A 20,587-nucleotide genomic window follows, 5' to 3' on the forward strand; every position below is an offset into this window, starting at 1 on the left:
TCCCCTACCTCAGCCTCCCAAGTAGCTGAGATTACAGGTGCACGCCACTACGCCCGGCTTTTTGTATTTTTAGTAGAGATGGTTTTTGCTATGTTGGCCAGGCTGATCTTGAATTCCTGACCTGAAGTGATCTGCCTGCTTCAGCCTCCCAAAATGCTGGGATTATAGGAGCCACCACACCTGGCATAACTGGTATTTTTTATATGCTTCCTGGGCAACTTAAAAAATTGATTACTCTGTTGTTTCCCCTTTTTTTTTTTTTTTTTTTTTTTTTTTTGGTTTTGCACTAATTTGTGAGACCCAAGTATTTCCTACCTAGAAAAAAACACACTAAACAGTAAATGATTACCAACCTATTTGGAACAAATCTCAATTAATTAACATATACTTCAAGGAGAAGACTTAACGAAATCTTACTTTTCATTCTTAACAGCGCTTTCCATAAAAATGTTCCACAAGTGTATCAAATTTGTCCTAACAACTACTGTTAAGTGATTAATGAAACAGGAGTGACAGGAGTGAATTTAATAATAGCAATAAATACAGTTGGGACTACACAAATTGTGGAGGTCCTTATGCAAAACTCTCTCTGTATTCGATGGCATCTCAGCTTTCTCATCTGAAATGAACGAAGAAATTAATGATAATGATGCTCATAGCAATAAGAAAAAAATTCAAAACAAAACCCATACTCTCTGACAACATGCCTTTGTTCTTATTACCTACTGCCCACTTCACATATGCTAGAAGCGCTAAACAAAGCTGCAAAGAGAAGGCAGTATGGGGATGAATGTGGTTCCTGGCCTTGTAAAGCAGTATGGAGCAGTGACCTCCCCCAGAGCATTTGCGTTGTGTGGCAATAAAATGCAGTTGCACAAACATTGGGCAAACTCACTTAAAGAGGGAGCAGGCTTAGGACTAAAGGTGTTCTCTATTCTAGGCAACTTTTCAACCTGTCTTCCTCTAAAGTGGAGGCAGATTTTCCTCCATCTTCTCTTCTCCTTTGAACCCCTTCCCCTTCCAGCACCTCCCATCTCTGGAGTTTGTCTAGAGTGATGCATATCACTGCTATTCATCTGCTTATTTAAAAAGCACTGGTCCCGGCCTAGAGTACTTACAGAGCTGTTTCCCTGTGAGGGTCTTTGTCCTTCATGCAGAGCTAAAAGCAAACATGGCAGTAAATTAGCCTGCTCTTTAAGGCCCGTGGAGAAACATTTTGAGTGCATTAAGATGGCTCAAGGACAGGTGTGTGGAAATACAGCCACCTCTGCACTGGCTCAGGTGTCGTTTTTGGGGCCACGCTAGTAGTTTTCATTAAAGCAGAGAAGATGTAACTCTTAGTTAAGATGCTTCCAGTGTCTTAGATACTTGAGTATTCACTTTTTTATAGAAAAAAAAATGCTGCCAAGTGCAGTGGCTCACGCCTGTAATCCCAGAACTTTGGGAGGCCAAGGCGGATGGATCATTTGAGGTCAGGAGTTCAAGACCAGCCTGGCCAACATGGTGAAACCCCGTCTCTACTAAAAATACAAAAAAATAGCCAGGCATAGTGCCGTGTGACCGTAGTCCCAGTTACTCTGGAGGCTGAGGCAGGAGAATGGTGTGAACTTGGGAGGTGGAGCTTGCAGTGAGCTGAGATCGTGCCACTGCACTCCAGCCAGGGTGACAAAGCAAAACTCCATCTCAAAAAAAAAAAAAAAAAATGCTTTGTGGCTGGGCGTGGTGGCTCATGCCTGTAATCCTAGTGCTTTGGGAGGCTGAGGCGGGCAGATCACTTGAGCTCAGGAGTTCGAGACCAGCCTGGGCAACATGGCAAAACCCTGCCTGTCTCTACAAAAAATACAAAAATTAGCCGGGCACGGTGGTGCATGCCTGTGGTCCCAGCTACTAGGGAGGCTGAGGTGGGAGGATCACTTGAGCCCAGGAAGTTGAGGCTACAGTGAGCTGTGATCAAGGCACTGCACTCCAGCCTGGAAGAGAGAGTAAAACTCTATCTCAAAAATAAAAAATAAAAAAAAGAAAGAAAGAAAGACAGAAAGAAAGAAAAGAAACAACAACAACAAAACTATGCTTGGGATTGGAATAGGGGGTGGAGTGAATTGCTTCTTGAGAGACATGGCTGCCCTGTTACTATGTGTTCCAAGGAGAATGTCTCTTGCTGAATGATGAACTCAGCCTAGGGCTTTCTGCCATATTTGCTCTCCTTTGGCACTGAATTAGCTGGCAGAGTCAAATGCATGGCATTAACCAAAGCATGCACATATTCTGAATCATACCAACCAATGAGGATAACCACTTTATAATTCAAACACCAGTCCACTACAGCCAGGGCATGTGGCTATAGTCCAGAGGTAAGCAGCCAGTGCCATCTTTTTCATGCAGATCTCTGAATCTAGAGCAGATGTTCCTCCATATATTTATTTATTATACCACAGGTATCATAGCAACAATAAAGGGAAATTTAAAAGGAACGAAAATCAGCCCCCAATTGCCTACCCCTGACAACACAGCTATTTTCAATTCAGGCTTTGCCCATGTGCACTTCTCTTCTTTGTAAATCTGTACTCATAATATACATATAATTTTTATTCCCTTGAGCAACTGTATTTTAGATCTCATGGTATAAAGACCAGATTTGACTTTGCCAAGAAGGGTTCCTAACTGAAGTCACTTATATTTCTAGCTTTCTGCCTTTATTCAGATGATGGCTTTTTACTTAAATAGCTCAGAATACTTAGATACCTTCATTATTTTCTTTCTTCTAGCAATCAGTCCAAAGCATAATGTCAGAAAGATCACAACACATGCAGCAATAATGGGCTCTATTGGTACACTCACAGTTTTATCTGTTGGAAATGCAAACACAGGGAATAAGAATGAACATTTATATACTTCCAATATGTCCCAGCAATGATGCCTTGAACTTTATGTATATCATCCCCTTAATTAAACCTTCTCAACAATCTCAAAAGGTAGGTATGATTGTCCTCATTTCACAGGTGAGGAACCAGGGGGCTTGAGGGGTTAAAGTGCTTGTCCAAAGTCATAGAACTAGGCCGGGTGCAGTGGTTCATGCCTGGAATCCCAGCACTTTGGAAGGCTGAGGCGGGCAGATCACTTGAGGTCAGGAGTTCAAGACCAGCCTGGCCCACATGGTGAAACCCCATCTGTACAAAAAAAAAAAAAAAAAAAAATATATATATATATATATATATATATATATATATATATAGCTGGGCATGGTGGCGAGTGCCTGTAGTCCCAGCTACTTGGGAGACTGAGGCAGGAGAATTGCTTGGTCCCGGGAGACAGAGGTTGCAGTGAGCCAGGGTCGCACTACTGCACTCCAGTCTGGGTGACACAGCAAGACTCTCTCTGTCTCCAAAAAAAAAAAAAAAAAGTCACAGAATGGGTAAATGGTAGAGGCAGGTTTTGAATCAATTCCTTTGTGGAATAATAATTTATTGTAATATGAGTAACTCCCCTAAAGCAAATAAACCATTTTGTGCTTCCTTCACCCACAATTTTTGCCACACACAGAGCAGAAGTAGATTGAAGTCAATGGTTTTGCCTGGATTTTGAAAAGCCCAAAATATATTGGGAAGTATCCTGGGATGGGTGAGGGAAGAGAGGGAGGAAGGCTTTGAGAGCAAGAAGAGAAAGGGTGGAGAGCTTTCTGGACTAAGAAGGAGAGAGAGGTCTGTGGGCCTCAAGAGCAGTGGGGAGCCTTGTACCTGTACTGCAATGGTGCCCCAAGCAGGTGACAAGACATTATAGAAGGTAGGTGGCTGCATAGTGTCTCTAGGGGAAGTAGGACTCTAAGCGTGAGCCTTCCCAACCTTGGCAAAGGTTTCTGCATCTCTCTAAATGCCATGCAAAGAGAGAGAGCCTACTTCTAACTTGGACTAGGAAGAGATCAGCAGCAACCGTGACAGCTTGGAAGTGAAAGCCTACCCGTTTATTTTCTAAACACCAGGTCAACTGAGAGCTTTTTTTTTTTTTTTTTTGAGACGGAGTTTTGCTCCTGTTGCCCAGGCTGGAGTACAGTGGTGCAATCTCGGCTCACTGCAACATCTGCCTCCCAGGTTCAAGTAATTCTCCTGCCTCAGCCTCCCGAGTAGCTGCAATTACAGGCGCGTGCTACCATGCCCAGATAATTTTTGTATTTTTAGTAGAGACGGGGTTTCACTGTATTAGCCAGGATGGTCTCGATCTCCTGACCTTGTGATCCGCCTGCCTTGGCCTCCCTAAGTGCTTGGATTACAGGTATGAGCCACTGCACCTGGCCAAGAGCTATTTATTTATCAGTCACTATAGGCATAGTGCCTGTGTTTGCAAGCTTTCTAAGAGCCTATGAAAATATTTGAGACCCAGAAAAAAATGATTGGCCCCAAGATATGAAAAGAAAGTAGCAAAATTAATCAAAATTAATCAATGTTTAAGCATCTGTAAAATGCAACCTGGCATCAACTCTAACCCAACTGTTAAATAATAACGTTTAAACCTCAAGAACCAAATGAGTAACTTATTTATAACAAAATTCAAAATCTATGCAAGTTATAAAAAATCTTTCAAAAATTTTATAGCAGAAAGCACATACAATGTGCTTTGCTTTAATATCTTTGATATGATATGGACTGAAACTCTCAAAAGTAAAAGTGAAAGCCAGGCAGGGTGGCATACCCGTAGTCCCAGCCACTTGGGAGGCTGAGGCAGGAGGATTGCTTAAGCCCAGGAGTTCAGGGCTATAGCACCCTATGATTGCACCTATCAATAGCCACTGCTCTCTACCCTGGGCAACATAGTGAGACCCCTTTTTTTTTTTTTTTTTTTTAGACAGAATCTCACTCTGCTGCCCAGGCTGGAGTGCAGTGGCTTGATCTCGGCTCACTGCAACCTCTGTCTCCTGGGTTCAAGTGATTCTCCTGCCTCAGCCTCCCAAGTAGCTGGTACTACAGGTGTACACCACCATGCCCAGATAATTTTTGTATTTTAGGTAGAGACAGTGTTTCACCATGTTGGCCAGTCTGGCCTCGAACTCCTGACATCAAGTTATCTGCCTGCCTTGGCCTCCTAAAGTGCTGGCATTATAGGTGTGAGCCACCATGCCTGGCCAACCCTATTTTTTTTTTTAGAGATGGAGCCTGGGTATGTTGCCAAGGCTGGTCTTGAACTCCTGACCTCAAGCAATTCTCCTACCTGGGCCTCCCAAAGTGTTGCAATTACAGGTGTCAGCCACTGCACCTGGCAGGACCCCGTTTCTTAAAAAAATAATAAAGTAAAAGTGCTTCAGGTCAACAAAGGTTTTAAAGTGACCTTGTCTAAGCCCCTGGATTCTGATGCCACCCAACGAGGGGAAGGAGCTTCAGTCATGGGTTAAGTAACATTTTAGGCATTTAAAGGAAATTGAACATGTGCTATTTATCGCACAATTGAGTTTATGGATTGAGGTGCAGTCAACAAATATTTACTGAGTGACTAATGTGTGTTATGCACTGTGTTCAGCTCTGCAAAAAATAGGACAGGTGTAGAAGGCTCCTCTGCCTTCATGGGGCTCATCTTCTAGTGGGGGAGACGGACATTAAACAAACAGATACTACAGATTAAGTATTAGAAAGGAAACAGGGTCATGAGTTAGCAAGTGAAGGGCAAAAGCCGGGGAAGAGGGGAAGAAGTGACTTTAGGTAAATTTAATTTCAAAGCCCAATCCCTATATACCTTAAGATTATGCAATAGGGTTTATCTCCCCTGTCCCCATAACTGTATAACACACTAACCAATTATTATTATTATTATTTTTGGAGACAGGGTCTCATTCTGTCACTCAGACTGGAGTGCAGTGGCATGATCATGGCTCATTGCAGCCTCGACCTCTGGGACTTAAGAGATCCTCCTACTTCAGCCTCTTGAGTAGTCGAGACTACCAGTGCGTGCCACCACACCCAGTTAATTTTTCGATTTGTTGTAGAGACAGGGTTCCAATATGTTGCCCAGGATGTTTTGGAACTCCTGGGCTCAAGCAACCCTCCTGCTTGGCCTCCCAAAGTCCCGGGATTACAAGCATGAACCATCCCACCCAGCCTGTAATTACCTTTTTATCATTTCCTGCTCTGGATAATTTTGGGAAATAAATGGATTAAATTTTTGCCCTCTCTTAGCTGTTTCTAAAAATTATTCTCATGAAGGTATGGGTCACATCACCCCTATGGAGAAACTTTGCTCAGTGAGCCTTTTTCTAGTAAGCCCTGGTTCTGTACTAGCCAGCTCTGGGACACACCAAAGGCCCATCACCTTACTGGGGAGCCCCTCTATTTGCAAGATGTCAAAACAAAGGGGAAGTAAAGATGGGACAATAAGAAAAAGAAATCAGAATTCAGTCACAGGTTGGAATATTTTTACCAAGCCAGATAAAATGAAGCCACATGTGACAGCTCTTACTCTGTTTTTTATTATTTATTTATTTTTTGAGACAGAGTTTCAGTCTTGTTGCCCAGGCTGGAGTGCAGTGGTGCGATCTCGGCTCACTGCAACCTCTGCCTTCTGGTTTCAAGCAATTCTCCTGCCTCAGTCTCCCAGGTAGCTGGGATTACAGGCGGCTACCATCACGCCCGGCTAATTTTTTTTTGTATTTTTAGTAGGGACAGGTTTCACCATGTTGGTCAGGCTGGTCTCAAACCGCTGACCTCGTGATCCACCCGCCTTGGCCTCCCAAAGTGCTGGGATTACAGGCGTGAGCCGCTGCCCCTGGCCGACAGCTCTTATTTTATACACAAACTGAAGTAAACTACCTTACCCATTGGCTTGCTTTGGATTCCACATTTTTGTTGAAAGTGACTTTGGTCTGGGCATGGTGGCTCATGCCTGTAACCCCAGCACTTTGGGAAGCTGAGGTGGCAGATTGCTTGAGCCCAGGAATTCAAGACCAGCCTGATCCACATGCCAAGACCTCGTCTCTACAAAAACAATTTTTTTAATTAGCTGGTTGTGATGGCATGCACCTGTCCCAACTATTCAGGAGGCTGAGGTGGGAAGATCGCTTGAGCCTGGGGGGATGAGGCTGCAGTGAACTATGATTACGCTACTGCACTCCAGCCTGGGTGGCAGAGCGAGACCTTGTCTCCAAAAAAATAAAAGAAAAAGAAAGAAAAAAGAGACTTTGGCAAGGGTAATTACATAACTGCGCCTCTCCCCTTGTCCTGTTTTATGGTCTCATTTGTAACCAGACCTGATATTTCCCTCCTATATTCATCATGGTTAAATAATCCCAAAACATGGGCTAAGTCTTGTGCTCAGGAAAAGATCTGTGATGTCGTTTGTAGCTTTGCATGGCCTCATTTAGGTGCTTCCTCACTGAGCTGTGAAGCCAGGAGAGGGGTCATGAAAATCTTGGCATTTAGCCTGAGCCCCAGCAGCAGAGCATTTATGCCACCAGCCGTGGGAAGTAGCTAAGCAAGAAGAAATAAGAAAAACAAGTTGGTTTGGAAGAGCTCCACCCAAAATAAGTTTCTGCCCACCTGAAAGCCAGTTTGCTAAGCTAGCATCCTGATTGCCACATAAGCTGTATTTTTTTTTAATGTGACACAGAGCAATGATGATTTCTTCTTAACCAGGAGGGATATGATTCCCTGGCCTCCAAGTGTGGTGTTCATAGTCAGGATGGCAGGGCATGAAGCCCACCCTTCCATGCTTTTGTGGTCTTGGGGGAGGTAAATAGCCACAAAGCTTTTTCACTGCTTCTATCTCATGGGTACTCAGGATATTTGTGGGTTTGGTTTTTAAAACAAGTAGCCCCTAAGCAATTGTTAGTGCCCTGTAGGACGAATTACTGATGATTCCAGGAATCACAGTGATGGGCATTCAACCACCAGTAACTCTTCTTCCCCACTAGCCACTCTTTTCATATCCCATAACCCTTCCCCTCAAGGGGAAGGAAATAAGATGTCCTATGTTTATATCACCACAACACTTCTGGCAGGGGTTCAGTTGGCTTCCCGGGGACTGACAAGACTGGCAATAAGTGAGTACAGGGAGGCAAATGACAAAGCGAGTAATGTTCTAACAAGATATGGGAGTCTCAGCTTGTTGGGCTGCTCCTGGTGTGCTAGCATGAGAGCAGACCATGCGTGAATAAGCATTTTTGGCATCTGCTACTCCAGGTATTTTGCCTTTCTCTTTTTGTATGAGCAAGAACTATGAGGAGGGAAAACCCCACAGAGCATCATTTGTTCTGTCATTGTAGAGGTGATAACCCTGGGTAGATGAAGCATGAATCCAAGAGAAAGGGCTTTTTTTCCCCTTATTTTTTCCTACTCTCTCTGCTGATTACCCTACAGGTTAGAATTTGAGTTAGGAGTGATTGTAGAGATCCATTTTCTTATCTAGTCCTAATTTCTCTTCTCTGTGTGTTTTTTACTTCTCTTTTGTTAGTTACGAAGCCGTGAGCTCAAAAGTCCAGTTGCTACACACCTTGTTGCCCAGAAGAATTCATGGAAATATTCTTCCCTAAAAGCCAAGCAGAATTGTTTCCTATATTTGGTTCTAAGAAAGGATTCTTGCTCAAAAACAGTGTCCTGTGTGGAATGGGCATGATTTCCCTGAAAGGATGGACTAGGATTCTTAGTGGAAAAATCCTTGGATGGGGATGATTCTCCAAAGAAAATCCTGGCCACTAATCATAACTGTTATTATCATTTATTGTCACCAAAAATATTCACTGAGCATCTGGTGTGAGTTTTGCCCTGTGCTGGGTATTACTTAAAAAGAGTGTTACCTTTAACAATCAGGTGAAAGTCCAAGCTCTCCGTTTTCAGAGATGACTTTGCAATACAACTGTAGGTTCCGTTATCAGACTTCTCGACTTTGGTGATGGACAGCTGAAAAGACTCACTTGTCTGTTGGATTTGGTGATGGCTTCTCTCTAAATCCAGAAGACTACTGTTTTTGTACCACATCATTTGAGCCTGGGGGTTGGCTTTCACATTGCAAACCAACTTCACATTACTGCCTTCCTCAACTGTTTGGAAGTCGTTTCCACTTAGGAGAGGAGGAACTGCAAGACTCAAGCATTTAGATTTAATTAGCAGATAAGCAATAGTTCACTGTCAGAGTTCAAAGTCTTCCTTCAATCTATCTCATGTGGTCATTTATTCATTTGACAAAAATTTATTAAATACGTACGGTGTGACAAGCACTGGGGTAACAAGGGCAAATAACACTTCCAGTTCCAAATCTCATAGAACTTTTAATGTGATGAAGAAGACAAACCGTGAAACAATATATGATTATGAGCATGATGTATATAGTAATGATCTATGACAAGCAGACCATTTGTAACACTACCCAAGAGTATAAGCCTTGAGTCTTTCTTCTCTGAGAATTAATAAACCAACCTGTGTTAGTGTTGCACAAAACAGTACAAAATTAAGAAGGCATACATTGCAATTAGATCTAATTCCATCTACACCATTTACTGTGACTTTCAGACAGTTAACTAACTGCTAAGGCCTCTGTTTCTCACGTAAAAAAAAAAAATGGGATAATCATACATCTCCTGAGATGCTGTAAAGATTAAATTAAAAAATCCCTGTAAAGAATTTGCCACAGTGCTAGCCACTATTATTATTACGGTGGTGGTAGTTTTGAGGGTTACTCTCACCATCTGTTTTTGCATTTTATTGAACCATTGCCTTGGTAACATATTCACCAATGCATCTTTGCGTTTTCTCAGTGGTGCTCTAGAAATAATGTCCTCCTCCCAGAAGGTGTTCTAAGCATGAGAACTCTGGTGTCTGTGGAAGGCAAGTGAGTCCCTCTCATCCCTGTGTGTGAGCAACTCCTTTTTCCCTCTACAATAAGGGCAGTTGTAGACCCATAGACAGTCACACACGTATATCACTGTGCATATTCTGGCAGAAGTGCAGAATAGTAATGAAATGGTTGGAGAGTGGGAACTAGGAAAAAGATAGAGACGGAGAAGGAGGAAAAAGGAGCTTGTATAATCTGCACACTGAATAATTAGACCTGAGTAGGCTGTGCTATTAATAACTCTCTCAGAAGAATGACATTTTGTTGCTCTTTGGAATGAGCTTGAATTCTGTATCATATCCAACAAGGATGTTATATGGTATTCAGATATGCAGGAAGCTGCTGGAATAGAGAACATAATTGCCGGATAGAACAATTCCATTTGTGGACAGATTCTGTTAGTGATTTCTTTTTATTTAATTATTTGAAATTAATTTAAGCATATCAGTCTATGTGAATATCCCCTCTGTAAAAATTAGTACATTTCAGATAAAGCTAAGATCTAAGCTGGTCACTTTCTGATCCCCAGAGATACCCACTGCTATGAGTTTGGTGTAAATCCTTCCCTATCTTTCTTTTTTCTTAAATAGTTTTCTATACATATAGTGTACCCATAGGAAATATATCATATTATTTTAGGGACATGGGAAGGATTTACATAAAATACTTCCTTTCTCTCAAATAACTTGCATGTTTTTGAGATATGTTCATATTGAACCACAGAGATCTAGCTTATTGCTTTTAGAATGCTATAGTATAATGTATGACTTTAATCATTTGTGTTTTGATGGGCTTTAGGTTGTTTTCATTTTAAAATGTTAAACAATGCTACAATAAACATCCTTGTACATATCTCTTTATGTTCATGTGCATGCATTTCTCCAAGGTTAACATCTAGAAGGAGAAATGCTGTGTCATAAGATATGCACACTTTAAATTTTGATAAATATTTTGAAAGAGGTCTCAATTTAAACTTTCAGCAACGATGTATGAGAGGACCTGTTTCTCCACATTCTCCCCCAAACGGTGTATTATCAAGCTTCCATTTAGTTCTTGATTCTGCTATTTATAACAATAATGGTCCTGCCTTTGAAGGGTACATAATATCCTTGTCACGTTTTATGAGCTCATTTTGATTTATTGGTTAATGACTTTGTGTCACTACTGTCATTATGGATTACCGAGCAATTAACTACACACACACACACACACACACGCACACACACACGCACACGCACACACACACACACGCACACACACACACGCACACACACACACACGCACACACACACACACACACGCACACACACGCACACACACACGCACACACACACACACGCACACACGCACACACACACACACACACACACGCACACACACGCACACACACGCACACACACACACACACACACACACACGCACACACACACACACTTAGCAACAACGATATTTAGGAGATTGTTATAAAGAGAATTTAAAAAGTGGATTGAGGCTGGAAAACTGAAAACAATTTCTTTAAGTCATCAAATCACGTTGTTGGCATTTCTGCCACGTCTCCCTTAAGAGGGTTCCATCAGCCTGGGCAACATAGCAAAACCTCATCTCTACAAAAAATACAAAAATCAGCTCGGCGTGGTGGTGCGCACCTGTAGTCCCAGCTACTTGGGAGGCTGAGGCAGGTGGATCACTTGAGCCTGGGAGGCAGAGGTTACAGTGAGCTGAGATTGTGCCACTGTACTCCAGTGTAGGTGACAGACTGAGACCCTGTCTTAAAAAAAAAAAAAAAAAAGGTTTCATGGAATAAGCACTTAAGCACTAGGTTAGAAGCTTGGGAATTAGTGTTTTGTTCTCAGCTGCACCTATGATTTGAGACCCTAGTCCGGGCCTTAGTTTCCTTAGCTGTCTTTTTTTCTTCTTTTTGTTTTTTTTTTTTTTTTTTTTGAGACAGGGTCTCACTCTGTTGCCCAGGTTGAAATGCAGTGATGCAATCACAGCTCGCTGAAGCCTCAACCTTCTGGGCTCAGGAGATCCTCTAGCCTCAGCCTCTCAAGCAGCTGGGGCTACAGATGTGTGCCACCATGCCCAGCTAATTAAATACACACCTTTCTTTTTTTTCTGGTAGAAATAGGGTCTCACTATGTTATGTTTGTAGAGATATGGTCTTTCTACCAAATCATACTGCATAATTATACCTCACCCATCGCCATACCATCCACACCATTCTCATGCAGAACCAGCTTTTCACCCAACAACCCATGTGGTCATCTACATTGTATCACTTGACAGTCCCCTAAGCCTATACAGTTCCACCAATGGGTTACCAATACCTGGAACCCAGTCATTGAAGAGCTTCACCCTTTTTGATTTTAAGGTGATGTTTAAAGATTCCCTAATGAAAATCTGTTTTTTTGAGATGGGGTCTCACTCTGTTGCCCAGGCTGGAGTGCAGTGGTGGCATCTCAGCTCATTGCAACCTCCACTTCTTGAGTTCAAGCAATTCTCCTGCCTCAGCCTCCTGAGTAGCTGAGATTACAGGTGCCTGCCACTGCACCTGGCCAATTTTTGTATTTTTAGTAGAGGCCAGGTTTCGCCATGTTGGTCAGGCTGGTCTCTAACTCCTGATCTTAAGTGATCCATTTGCCTCTGCCTCCCAAAGTGTTGGGATTACACGCATAAGCCCCTGTGCCAGGCCATGAAAATCTGTCTAAGCAGAACACAAAAGCTAGGCACTACAAAGGAAAAGACTTGTAGCTTTAAATATATAAACATTTAAAATTTCAATATGGCAAAAAAGAACTATAAAAATTTTCAAAAACAAATAGGAGAAATACTTACAATTCAAAATGACAAAGGACTAATTTCCTTAATCTACAAAGCCCTTGTAAAGATTAATGAGAAAGAGGCATAAAACCCAACGGAAAAAAATGAGTTAAGGATACAAGCAGGCATTTCATGGAAACAGACAAAAAAAGACCAATATGTTTACACAAAGGTGAACACCCTCATTCTTAATTTAAAAAATGAAAACAGGCTGGGCGCAGTGGCTCACACCTGTAATCCCAGCAGTTTGAGAGGCTGAGGTAGGCGGATCACTCAAGGTTAGGAGCTTGAGACCAGCCTGGCCAACATGGTGAACCCCGTCTCTACTAAAAATACAAAAATTAAAAATTAGCTGGGCGTGGTAGTGGGCGCCTGTAGTCCCAGCTACTCAGGAGGCTGAGGCAGGAGAATCGCTTGAACCTGGGAGGTGGAGGTTGCAGTGAGCCGAGATCGCACCACTGAACTGCACTGCACTCCAGCCTGGGCAACAGAGCGAGACTCTGTCTCAAAAAAAAAAGAAAGAAAGAAAAGAAAAAAAAAGGAAAAGAAAATTTCAGAGGAGGCTGGCAAATTCTCAGAGTTTGGCGATACTCAGTGCTCATGAGGGTGAGGGGAAATAGGTACTCTCATGCTTTGTGGTGGGAGCATAAATTGGGCAATTTGGCAATACCAAGACCTAGATTTCAACTACCACTTCATGTGTTACAGACATTACAGACCCACTAGCTGTTTCTTTTCCCCTCACTCACAAGTAACATTCAGCACCACCGAAATGGACACGGACTGATCCCTCCCCAGCCTGCAGGTAAAGCTGATTCCGTTGTCATCTTCACTGATGGAAGAGACACAGACAGAGCTGGAATTGATTTTGTTTCCAGATTTCAAATCCACTCTCCCCTCCTCTCGGTACCAGAGCAGTTCTTCCTCTCTGGTGTGATTTTGAACAGCACATATCAGAGATGCTTGGGAGCCAGGTGTAGTATCCAGGATATAGTTCTCAGTTTTACCATTCACAGTTAAAATAGAACCTAGGAGTATAGGGAGAAACTATTTAGATATACAGAGTAAACAACCTAAATGCTTATGAACAAGGGATTGGTTAAATAAGTTATGTTACATCAGTAGAACAAAATAAACTCTCAACGATTAAAAATAGTCACATTGATCTATATGATTTTATAATGAAAAATATTCATAATGTATTGTTAACTGAAAAAGAAAAAGATTAGAATGTGGTCATCGAATTTTGGTGCACATTGGAATCACCAGGGGATCTTTTAAAAAGTACTGATGTAGCTGGGTGCGGTGGCTCACGCCTATAATCCCAGCACTTTGGGAGGTAGAGGCGGGAGGATCGCTTGAGCTGAGGAGTTCAAGATCAGCCTGGATAACATAGTGAGACTCCGTCTCTACAAAAAAAAAGAAATTAGCCAGGCATGTTGGTGTGCACCCATACTTTTAGCTACTTGGGAGGATAAGGTGGGAGAATCACTTGAGCCCAGGAGGTGGAGGTTGCAGTGAGCCAAGATCATACCATTGCACTCCAGTCTGGGTGATAGAGCAAGACCTTGCCTCCAAAAAAAAGTACTGATGCCTGATTCTCATCCCCAGACATCTGATTAGTGGACATGAGCACAATCTGGGCATTGTGTTGTTTAAAGCACCCCACCCCCCACCCCCGGATGATTCTAATATGCAGTGAAGTTTGAGAAGCACCAGGTTAGAAACCGATACATACAGAATGATCATATACATATGTGTGTATGTGTGTACACATGGAAGTCTTTTTTCATGGAAAAAAGACAGGAAAAAACCCATATATATTGAATACACACACAGGCATGCATATATGTATATACGTATACACATACCATATTTAATTTGTTTACTTGAAGGGATTGAAAGTGGGAAAACAAGGGAATGAAATGGAAAAATATTTACGGTATAAACTTTAGGCAAAAAGGCAGAATATAAGTTAAAGCTCTAATAATTACTACAAATGTATCAAAATTTCACATGCAGACAAGTAAGAACTGATTTGAAAACATTTTCTGCTTAAATGATAGGATTATGGACAAATTGGGTCTTGCATCTATAATGTTTTAATATTGTTTTGGCAGTGAAGAAAAATAAAAAGATGTTTAAGTAGTTGAGGTTTGTGTGGTAGACCAGTCTTCGTGGGTTGGGTGATCAGGATACATAGCAGGTTTTTTGTTTTTGTTTTTGTTTTTTCAGCTCTGACTTAGAAATCTATTCATTGCATAGTAATACACCTGAATTTCGGTTTTTATTTTTCTGATTCAGAAGCAAGTAACAAAAGCTAAAAAAGAACTTTATCTGTCATAAACCTGTACCCCAGATAACATTTGTTAATATGTTCTGTAAACACATTAACCTTCCTTTTAAAAAACTTAAGCTGGCTGGGCACGGTGGCTCATGCCTGTAATCCCACACTTTGGGAGGCCAAGGCAGACAGATCACCTGAAGTCAAAAGTTTGAGACCAGCCTGGCCAACATAGTGAAACCCTGTCTCTACTAAAAATACAAAAAAATTAGCCAGGCGTGGTGGTGGGCTTCTGTAATCCCAGCTACTCGGGAGGCTGAGGCAGGAGAATCACTTGAACCTGGGAGATGAAGGTTGCAGTGAGCCGAGATCACGCCACTGCACTCCAGCCTGGGCAACAAAGTGAGACTCCTTCTCAAAAAAAAAAAAAAAAAAATTTAAGCTATTTGTAAAGATAGTGGTATTGTTGTCTAGTATTTTATAAAAATATGGAATATTGAGTGGTTGTCATCTCTGGATGAAAGTGTTTGGGGGGATTTGTACTTTTCTTTATTTTTTTATAGATTGCCTAATTTATTTTACGATGACTATGCATTACTTTTAAAATCAGAAACGAGTGGTAGGGGAGCAAATGCTGGAAAGCATTATCTGAAATGGTATGTTCAGATAAACAGAAGATTATTTGGGGTAACATTAGTAATAAAATGCATTAAAATGTAGGAGGATTCTGGTGGTGGCTCTGGAGAGAATAGAATACTTCACCTTGTCTTGTAATAATAAAACCCTAAAAACAATATTTTTCCATTTGATTTTTTTTTTTTTTTTTTTTTTTGAGACCGAGTCTCGCCCTGTCGCCCAGGCTGGAGTACAGTGGTGTAATCTCGACTCACTCACTGCAAGCTCCACCTCCTGGGTTCACGCCATTCTCCTGCCTCAGCCTCCTGAGTAGCTGGGACTACAGGCGCCCGCCAGCACACCAGGCTAATTTTTTGTATTTTTAGTAGAGATGCGGTTTCACCGTGTTAGCCAGGATGGTCTCGATCTCCTAACCTCGTGATCCACCTGCTTCGGCCTCCCAAAGTGCTGGGATTACAGGCATGAGCCACCCGCCCAGCCTCCATTTGATTTTTTATTGTTAGTTGACTCCTGTACTGTGAGCCATGCTAACTGTGTAGTCATTCCAATTTGGAATTTAAGGATATATCCAATGCCCATTGATCATTTTTCTTAATTGGAAATTTTTCTTTATCTAAAAAGAGGCCAAAAAGAACTTTAACTTACTTGTCATCTCACGTGGCAGAAATAAAATTACTAAGAGAAGAAATCTTCCCATTTGCATTATGACACTGCTCTTCCATGCCATCTTTAATGAGTTAAAGTCAGATCTACTAAGGGAAAAATAGTGCAGTTGGTTTTGTACTTTGGTCTACAATGAGTTTGTGAAACTTCCTTCTGTCTATTATGCATTTAAAGCGAAATCCCAGATGAATCATCCCAGCTATAACGGTACTACTTCTAGCTTTTAATTAAACAACGCTGTCTGACTAAGTTCAAAGTACGTTCAGTAGTAAGAAATTTTTTTTTAAAGCAACATAAAGAAAACCACAAGGAAATAGGCTATAACAGATAGAGCAGCGTCAGGGTGCCCTGGGGAAGATAAAACCAGTCTTCCTTAGAAAAACTGATAGAATTTCATTTTAACAGAATGAAACTTGTGTCATTCTCGGACAGTCCCTACTGAACAAAGTAATTCTTGTTCTGAAAATTTTTCTTGGGTCGTTTTTGTAAAGATGTTCTCCGATAATAGAGAGTTTTTGAGACTACTCCAAATCCCATAGATTCAAATGGTGTGTACTTAGAAAAGCCTCAATTGAAACAAGGCCTCTAGTTTAAACCATGTTAATCTTGGCTTTCTCCCACTATTCTCTCTCTCTCTTCCCTTTGACCCGTATGAACTAAAAATAACAAATAATAAAGGTGTCCTTTCTCCCTTCTTGCTTTTGCTTCAACTCTACCTCTCCCTAAGATATTCTCCACTTCCATCTAGGAAAAAAACATATATTCATTACTTCCTTTCAAGAGTACTACTATGAATACAGTGAACCACATACGGAAAACTTTCTGTGCAACAGGGACTGTGCTAAACACTTCACATACATCATTTCAGTCACAATTAAGCCTCCTAACAACCCTCTTGAGGTCATTTCTATAGATTTAAAGAGATTATGTAATTTGCCTGAGATCCTACAGACAGCAAATGTCAAGGTTAGGATTTGAACCCAGGACTCCCAAGACCATGCTCTTAACCACCCTACTACCACCCTACTCTTAACCACCCTACTACCCAATCTACTGCCTAGATTAATATTCTTTTCCTTTAAGAAGCTGCTGTTAGGCTGGGTGCAGTGGCTCATGCCTGTAATCCCAGCACTTTAGGAGCTGAGGAAGGTGGATTACCTGAGGTCAGGAGTTTGAGACTAGCCTGACCAACATAGTGAAACCCCATCTCTACTAAAAATACAAAAAAAAAAAAAAAATTAACCAGGTATGGTGGCAGGCACCTGTAATCCCAGCTACTCAGGAGGCTGAGGCAGGAGAATTGCTTGAACCTGGGAGGTGGAGGTTGCAGTGAGCCAAGATTATGCCTGGGCGACAGAGTGAGACTCTGTCTCAAAAAATAAAGATTATGCCTGCACTCCAGCCTGGGCGACAGAGTGAGACTCGGTCTCAAAAAATAAAAATAAAAAATAAAAAAATAAAAAGAACTTGCTGTTAATCTTTTCCAGTCCCTGGCCACTGGGAGTTCTCTCCCCTTAACACCAATATTAACTTACAAGAGCTGAAATATACCTATACCTACTCTACTCCTCCCCTGTCCCAGGCGTGTCCCCACAGGAGTAAGTTTCATTCATGCCAGGCTCACCCTTTCTGGCAGACAAGCCTGCATCAATCTTTTCGTAAGATGCAATTACTACTAATATTGATTCTTTTGTAATTTTAAATATTTGCCAGAAAGATTTCTATCACAGTGTTGTAACAGTGATGATTGCAGAATGTGGTCAATAGTAGAGTTTTCTCAAGCACTCTCCACTACAAGTACTCAATAAAAACTAAGAGTGCAGGCTTGTTGCCAGACCTCACCCCACCCTACTAAGGGGGCGAATCTGTCTTCTCTTTCCCTCCACTCCACCGAGACAGCAACTTTTCAAAATGTATTCCCCTCACTTGGCTTGTTTTTAATCTGTATGACTGTCTACTTTCTATATAAGACAGTCTTACCACTTACCTCTTGAGCTCTGAGAAGCTGACTTCCTTGGCCAACCGTCCCTCTGCCTGAAAACCCTAAATGCTTTCCCTGTTACAATCCTTTATAATACTTGATTTTGAACACTTTATGACAGCAGGGTCAAATAAATAAGATAACTTGGGTTCAAAGTCTGTTTCTCTTTATGGAGTCTTAGGGAAGATAATAATTGGGAAAGACATCTTCTTAAGATCTAAGTTTCTATGTGTACCTAGGTTACTAGGTGGGGCCGGATATTACCAACAGGGATGTGTTGTTCCAAGAAAGCTTGAACTTGTGCAAAAATCTGTAGCGCATCTCACTGAATATTGTCATATTTAAGTAAGCTGGCTGCGTTTTGATCATCTAGCCTGGGGATTGGGAAGGGACAAGTCCAAAGAGGAGTTTGACTTTCACAGAGGTCAAAACATTGGAAGATTCTACACAACTTAAATAATGCTGGAAAAGTCTTAGTTACCACTAGTAACTCAAGCCAAGTGCATAAGCTGTACCAAGCCAGGCATGGCAGGGAGCTGTTTTTTTTGTTGTTGTTTGTTTTGCTTTTTGAGGCAGGGTTTCACTCTGTCACCCAGGCTGGAATGCAATGGCACGATTGTGGCTGACTGAACCTCTGCTTCCCAGCCTCCTAAGGAGCTAGGACTACCGGTGTGAGTCACCATGCCCAGCTAAACTTTGTTAATATATATATTTTTGGTAGAGACAAAATTTCGCCATGTTTCCTAGGCTTATCTCGAACTCCCGGCCTTAAGCAATCTGCCCACCTTGGCCTAGGGAACAGTTTTATCTTCTTGAGGCTCTCACCTGATTGGGAGATCCTTGCGTTACACTATGTTTATGGTATTGTTAACAATGCAAATTTTATCTGCCAAGTACTATTGTTCCCATTTACAGAAAAATATAACAGAAAAATATTTATAGTTATCCACACATTTTAACACACTGCTGAAGCACACCAGCAATCTGCCTTTTACTAGCTATGTAACTTTGAAAAGTTATTTAAACTCCATGAGCCTCAGGGTCTTCATCAATACAATGGAAATAGTAATAGTACCCTCCCTACGGAGTCACTGTGAGGATTAAATGAAATGAAGCATGTGAAGCTGTCACACAGTAAGCTCTTGGTAAACAGTAGCTCTCATTACTATTATTATTAATATAGGCTGAGCAGGGCATCCTAAATCAACACAACCTCACTATAGCATTGTTCAAGCAAAAATCAGAGCTAAGAGCAGCTCCTGTTGGCTGGGTTGCAAGCACCACCCAAGCACGTTTTGAGTTTGCCTCTCCAGGGATCCAAGATTGTCATTTTAAAATGAATTTAGCAATGGAGTGATGTCTTGGTTCTTGGTGCCTCCAAAACAGACCATGAGACAGAGCTTTGAGTGCAAATAGTTTATTTAAAGGTGATCTTGGCTGGGCACAGTGAGTGGCTCACTCCCTTAATCCCAGCACTTTGGGAGGCCTAGGTGGGTGGATCATTTGAGGTCAGGAGTTCGAGACCAGCCTGGCCAACGTGATGAAACCCCGTCTCTACTAAAAATAGAAAAATTAGCCAGGCATGGTGGCGGGCGCCTGTAATCCCAACTACTCGGGAGGCTGAGGTGGAAGAATCCCTTGAGGCTGGGAGGTGGAGGTTGCGTTGAGCCGAGATCGGACCACTGCACTCCAATCTGGGCAAGAGAGTGAGATCCTTTCTCAAAAAAAAAAAGAAGTGATCTCAGGAAGCATAGTAAGGAAGTAAGATAGGGAAGGGAGGAAACTAGTAAAGAATGTGTTAAAGGTTACTACTGTGAGCAACTGTACCCCTGGAGCCTTGGACAAGATTGTATTCTGTGCAGCATACCTCAGAATCAACTACTGATAGGGAAGGAAGCAACTTCTCTCCATCTCCGGCTGAGGGGCACTCTCAAGGTGTTGACTCTCCGGCACTTTCAGCCTGCCCTGTGAGGGCAAAGTGTACTCTCTCAAGCTGGCCAAGATGTCCAGGAAAAGATGTTCAGGAAGTCACTGGCTACATGGGAACTCTTTGCAGGTAACTTCTAGGTAGGCCAAGGGGATGTGAGTAGAGCACCGCCAACAACTTCTACAATTGGATATTAGGTGATATAAGGAAATAATGATTAATTATTATTAGTTGTGACAATGGTATTGCAGTTATGTAGAGAATGTTCTAATTCTCAAGGGATGCCTGCTGAAATATTTATGGATCAAGTGTCATGATAATTGCAACTACCTTTCAAATGATTCAGCAAGAAAAGTAAACACATAAACACAAAGCAAATATAGCAAACGTTAACATTTATTCAATCTAAATAGGGGTCTATAGATCTTCATTGTACTATTATTTCAACTTTTCTGTATGATATTTTTGTCAC

At 41.7% G+C, this 20,587-nt stretch overlaps 1 protein-coding gene across 2 annotated transcripts; it reads right to left on the bottom strand.

Moving 5' to 3' along the window:
* Positions 1 to 262: 262 nt before the first annotated feature.
* Positions 263 to 18,252, bottom strand: TMIGD1 (transmembrane and immunoglobulin domain containing 1). Of its 2 annotated transcripts, XM_024235357.3 has the most exons (7): positions 18,195 to 18,252; positions 16,190 to 16,296; positions 13,374 to 13,652; positions 8,771 to 9,049; positions 2,743 to 2,846; positions 1,119 to 1,159; positions 263 to 619 (listed from the first exon to the last, which is right to left on the bottom strand). In XM_024235357.3, exons 2-7 carry the CDS (start codon positions 16,269 to 16,271, stop codon positions 616 to 618), a joined length of 789 nt encoding a protein of 262 aa, XP_024091125.1. In that variant the 5' UTR covers positions 16,272 to 16,296; positions 18,195 to 18,252; the 3' UTR covers positions 263 to 615. The 2 variants fall into 2 exon arrangements, with proteins under 2 accessions (XP_024091125.1, XP_024091124.2); XM_024235356.3 differs by lacking the exon at positions 2,743 to 2,846.
* Between the last annotated feature and the right edge of the window lie 2,335 nt (positions 18,253 to 20,587).

Source organism: Pongo abelii, chromosome 19 (genome assembly GCF_028885655.2).
Source record: "Pongo abelii isolate AG06213 chromosome 19, NHGRI_mPonAbe1-v2.0_pri, whole genome shotgun sequence".
NCBI lineage: Eukaryota > Metazoa > Chordata > Mammalia > Primates > Hominidae > Pongo > Pongo abelii.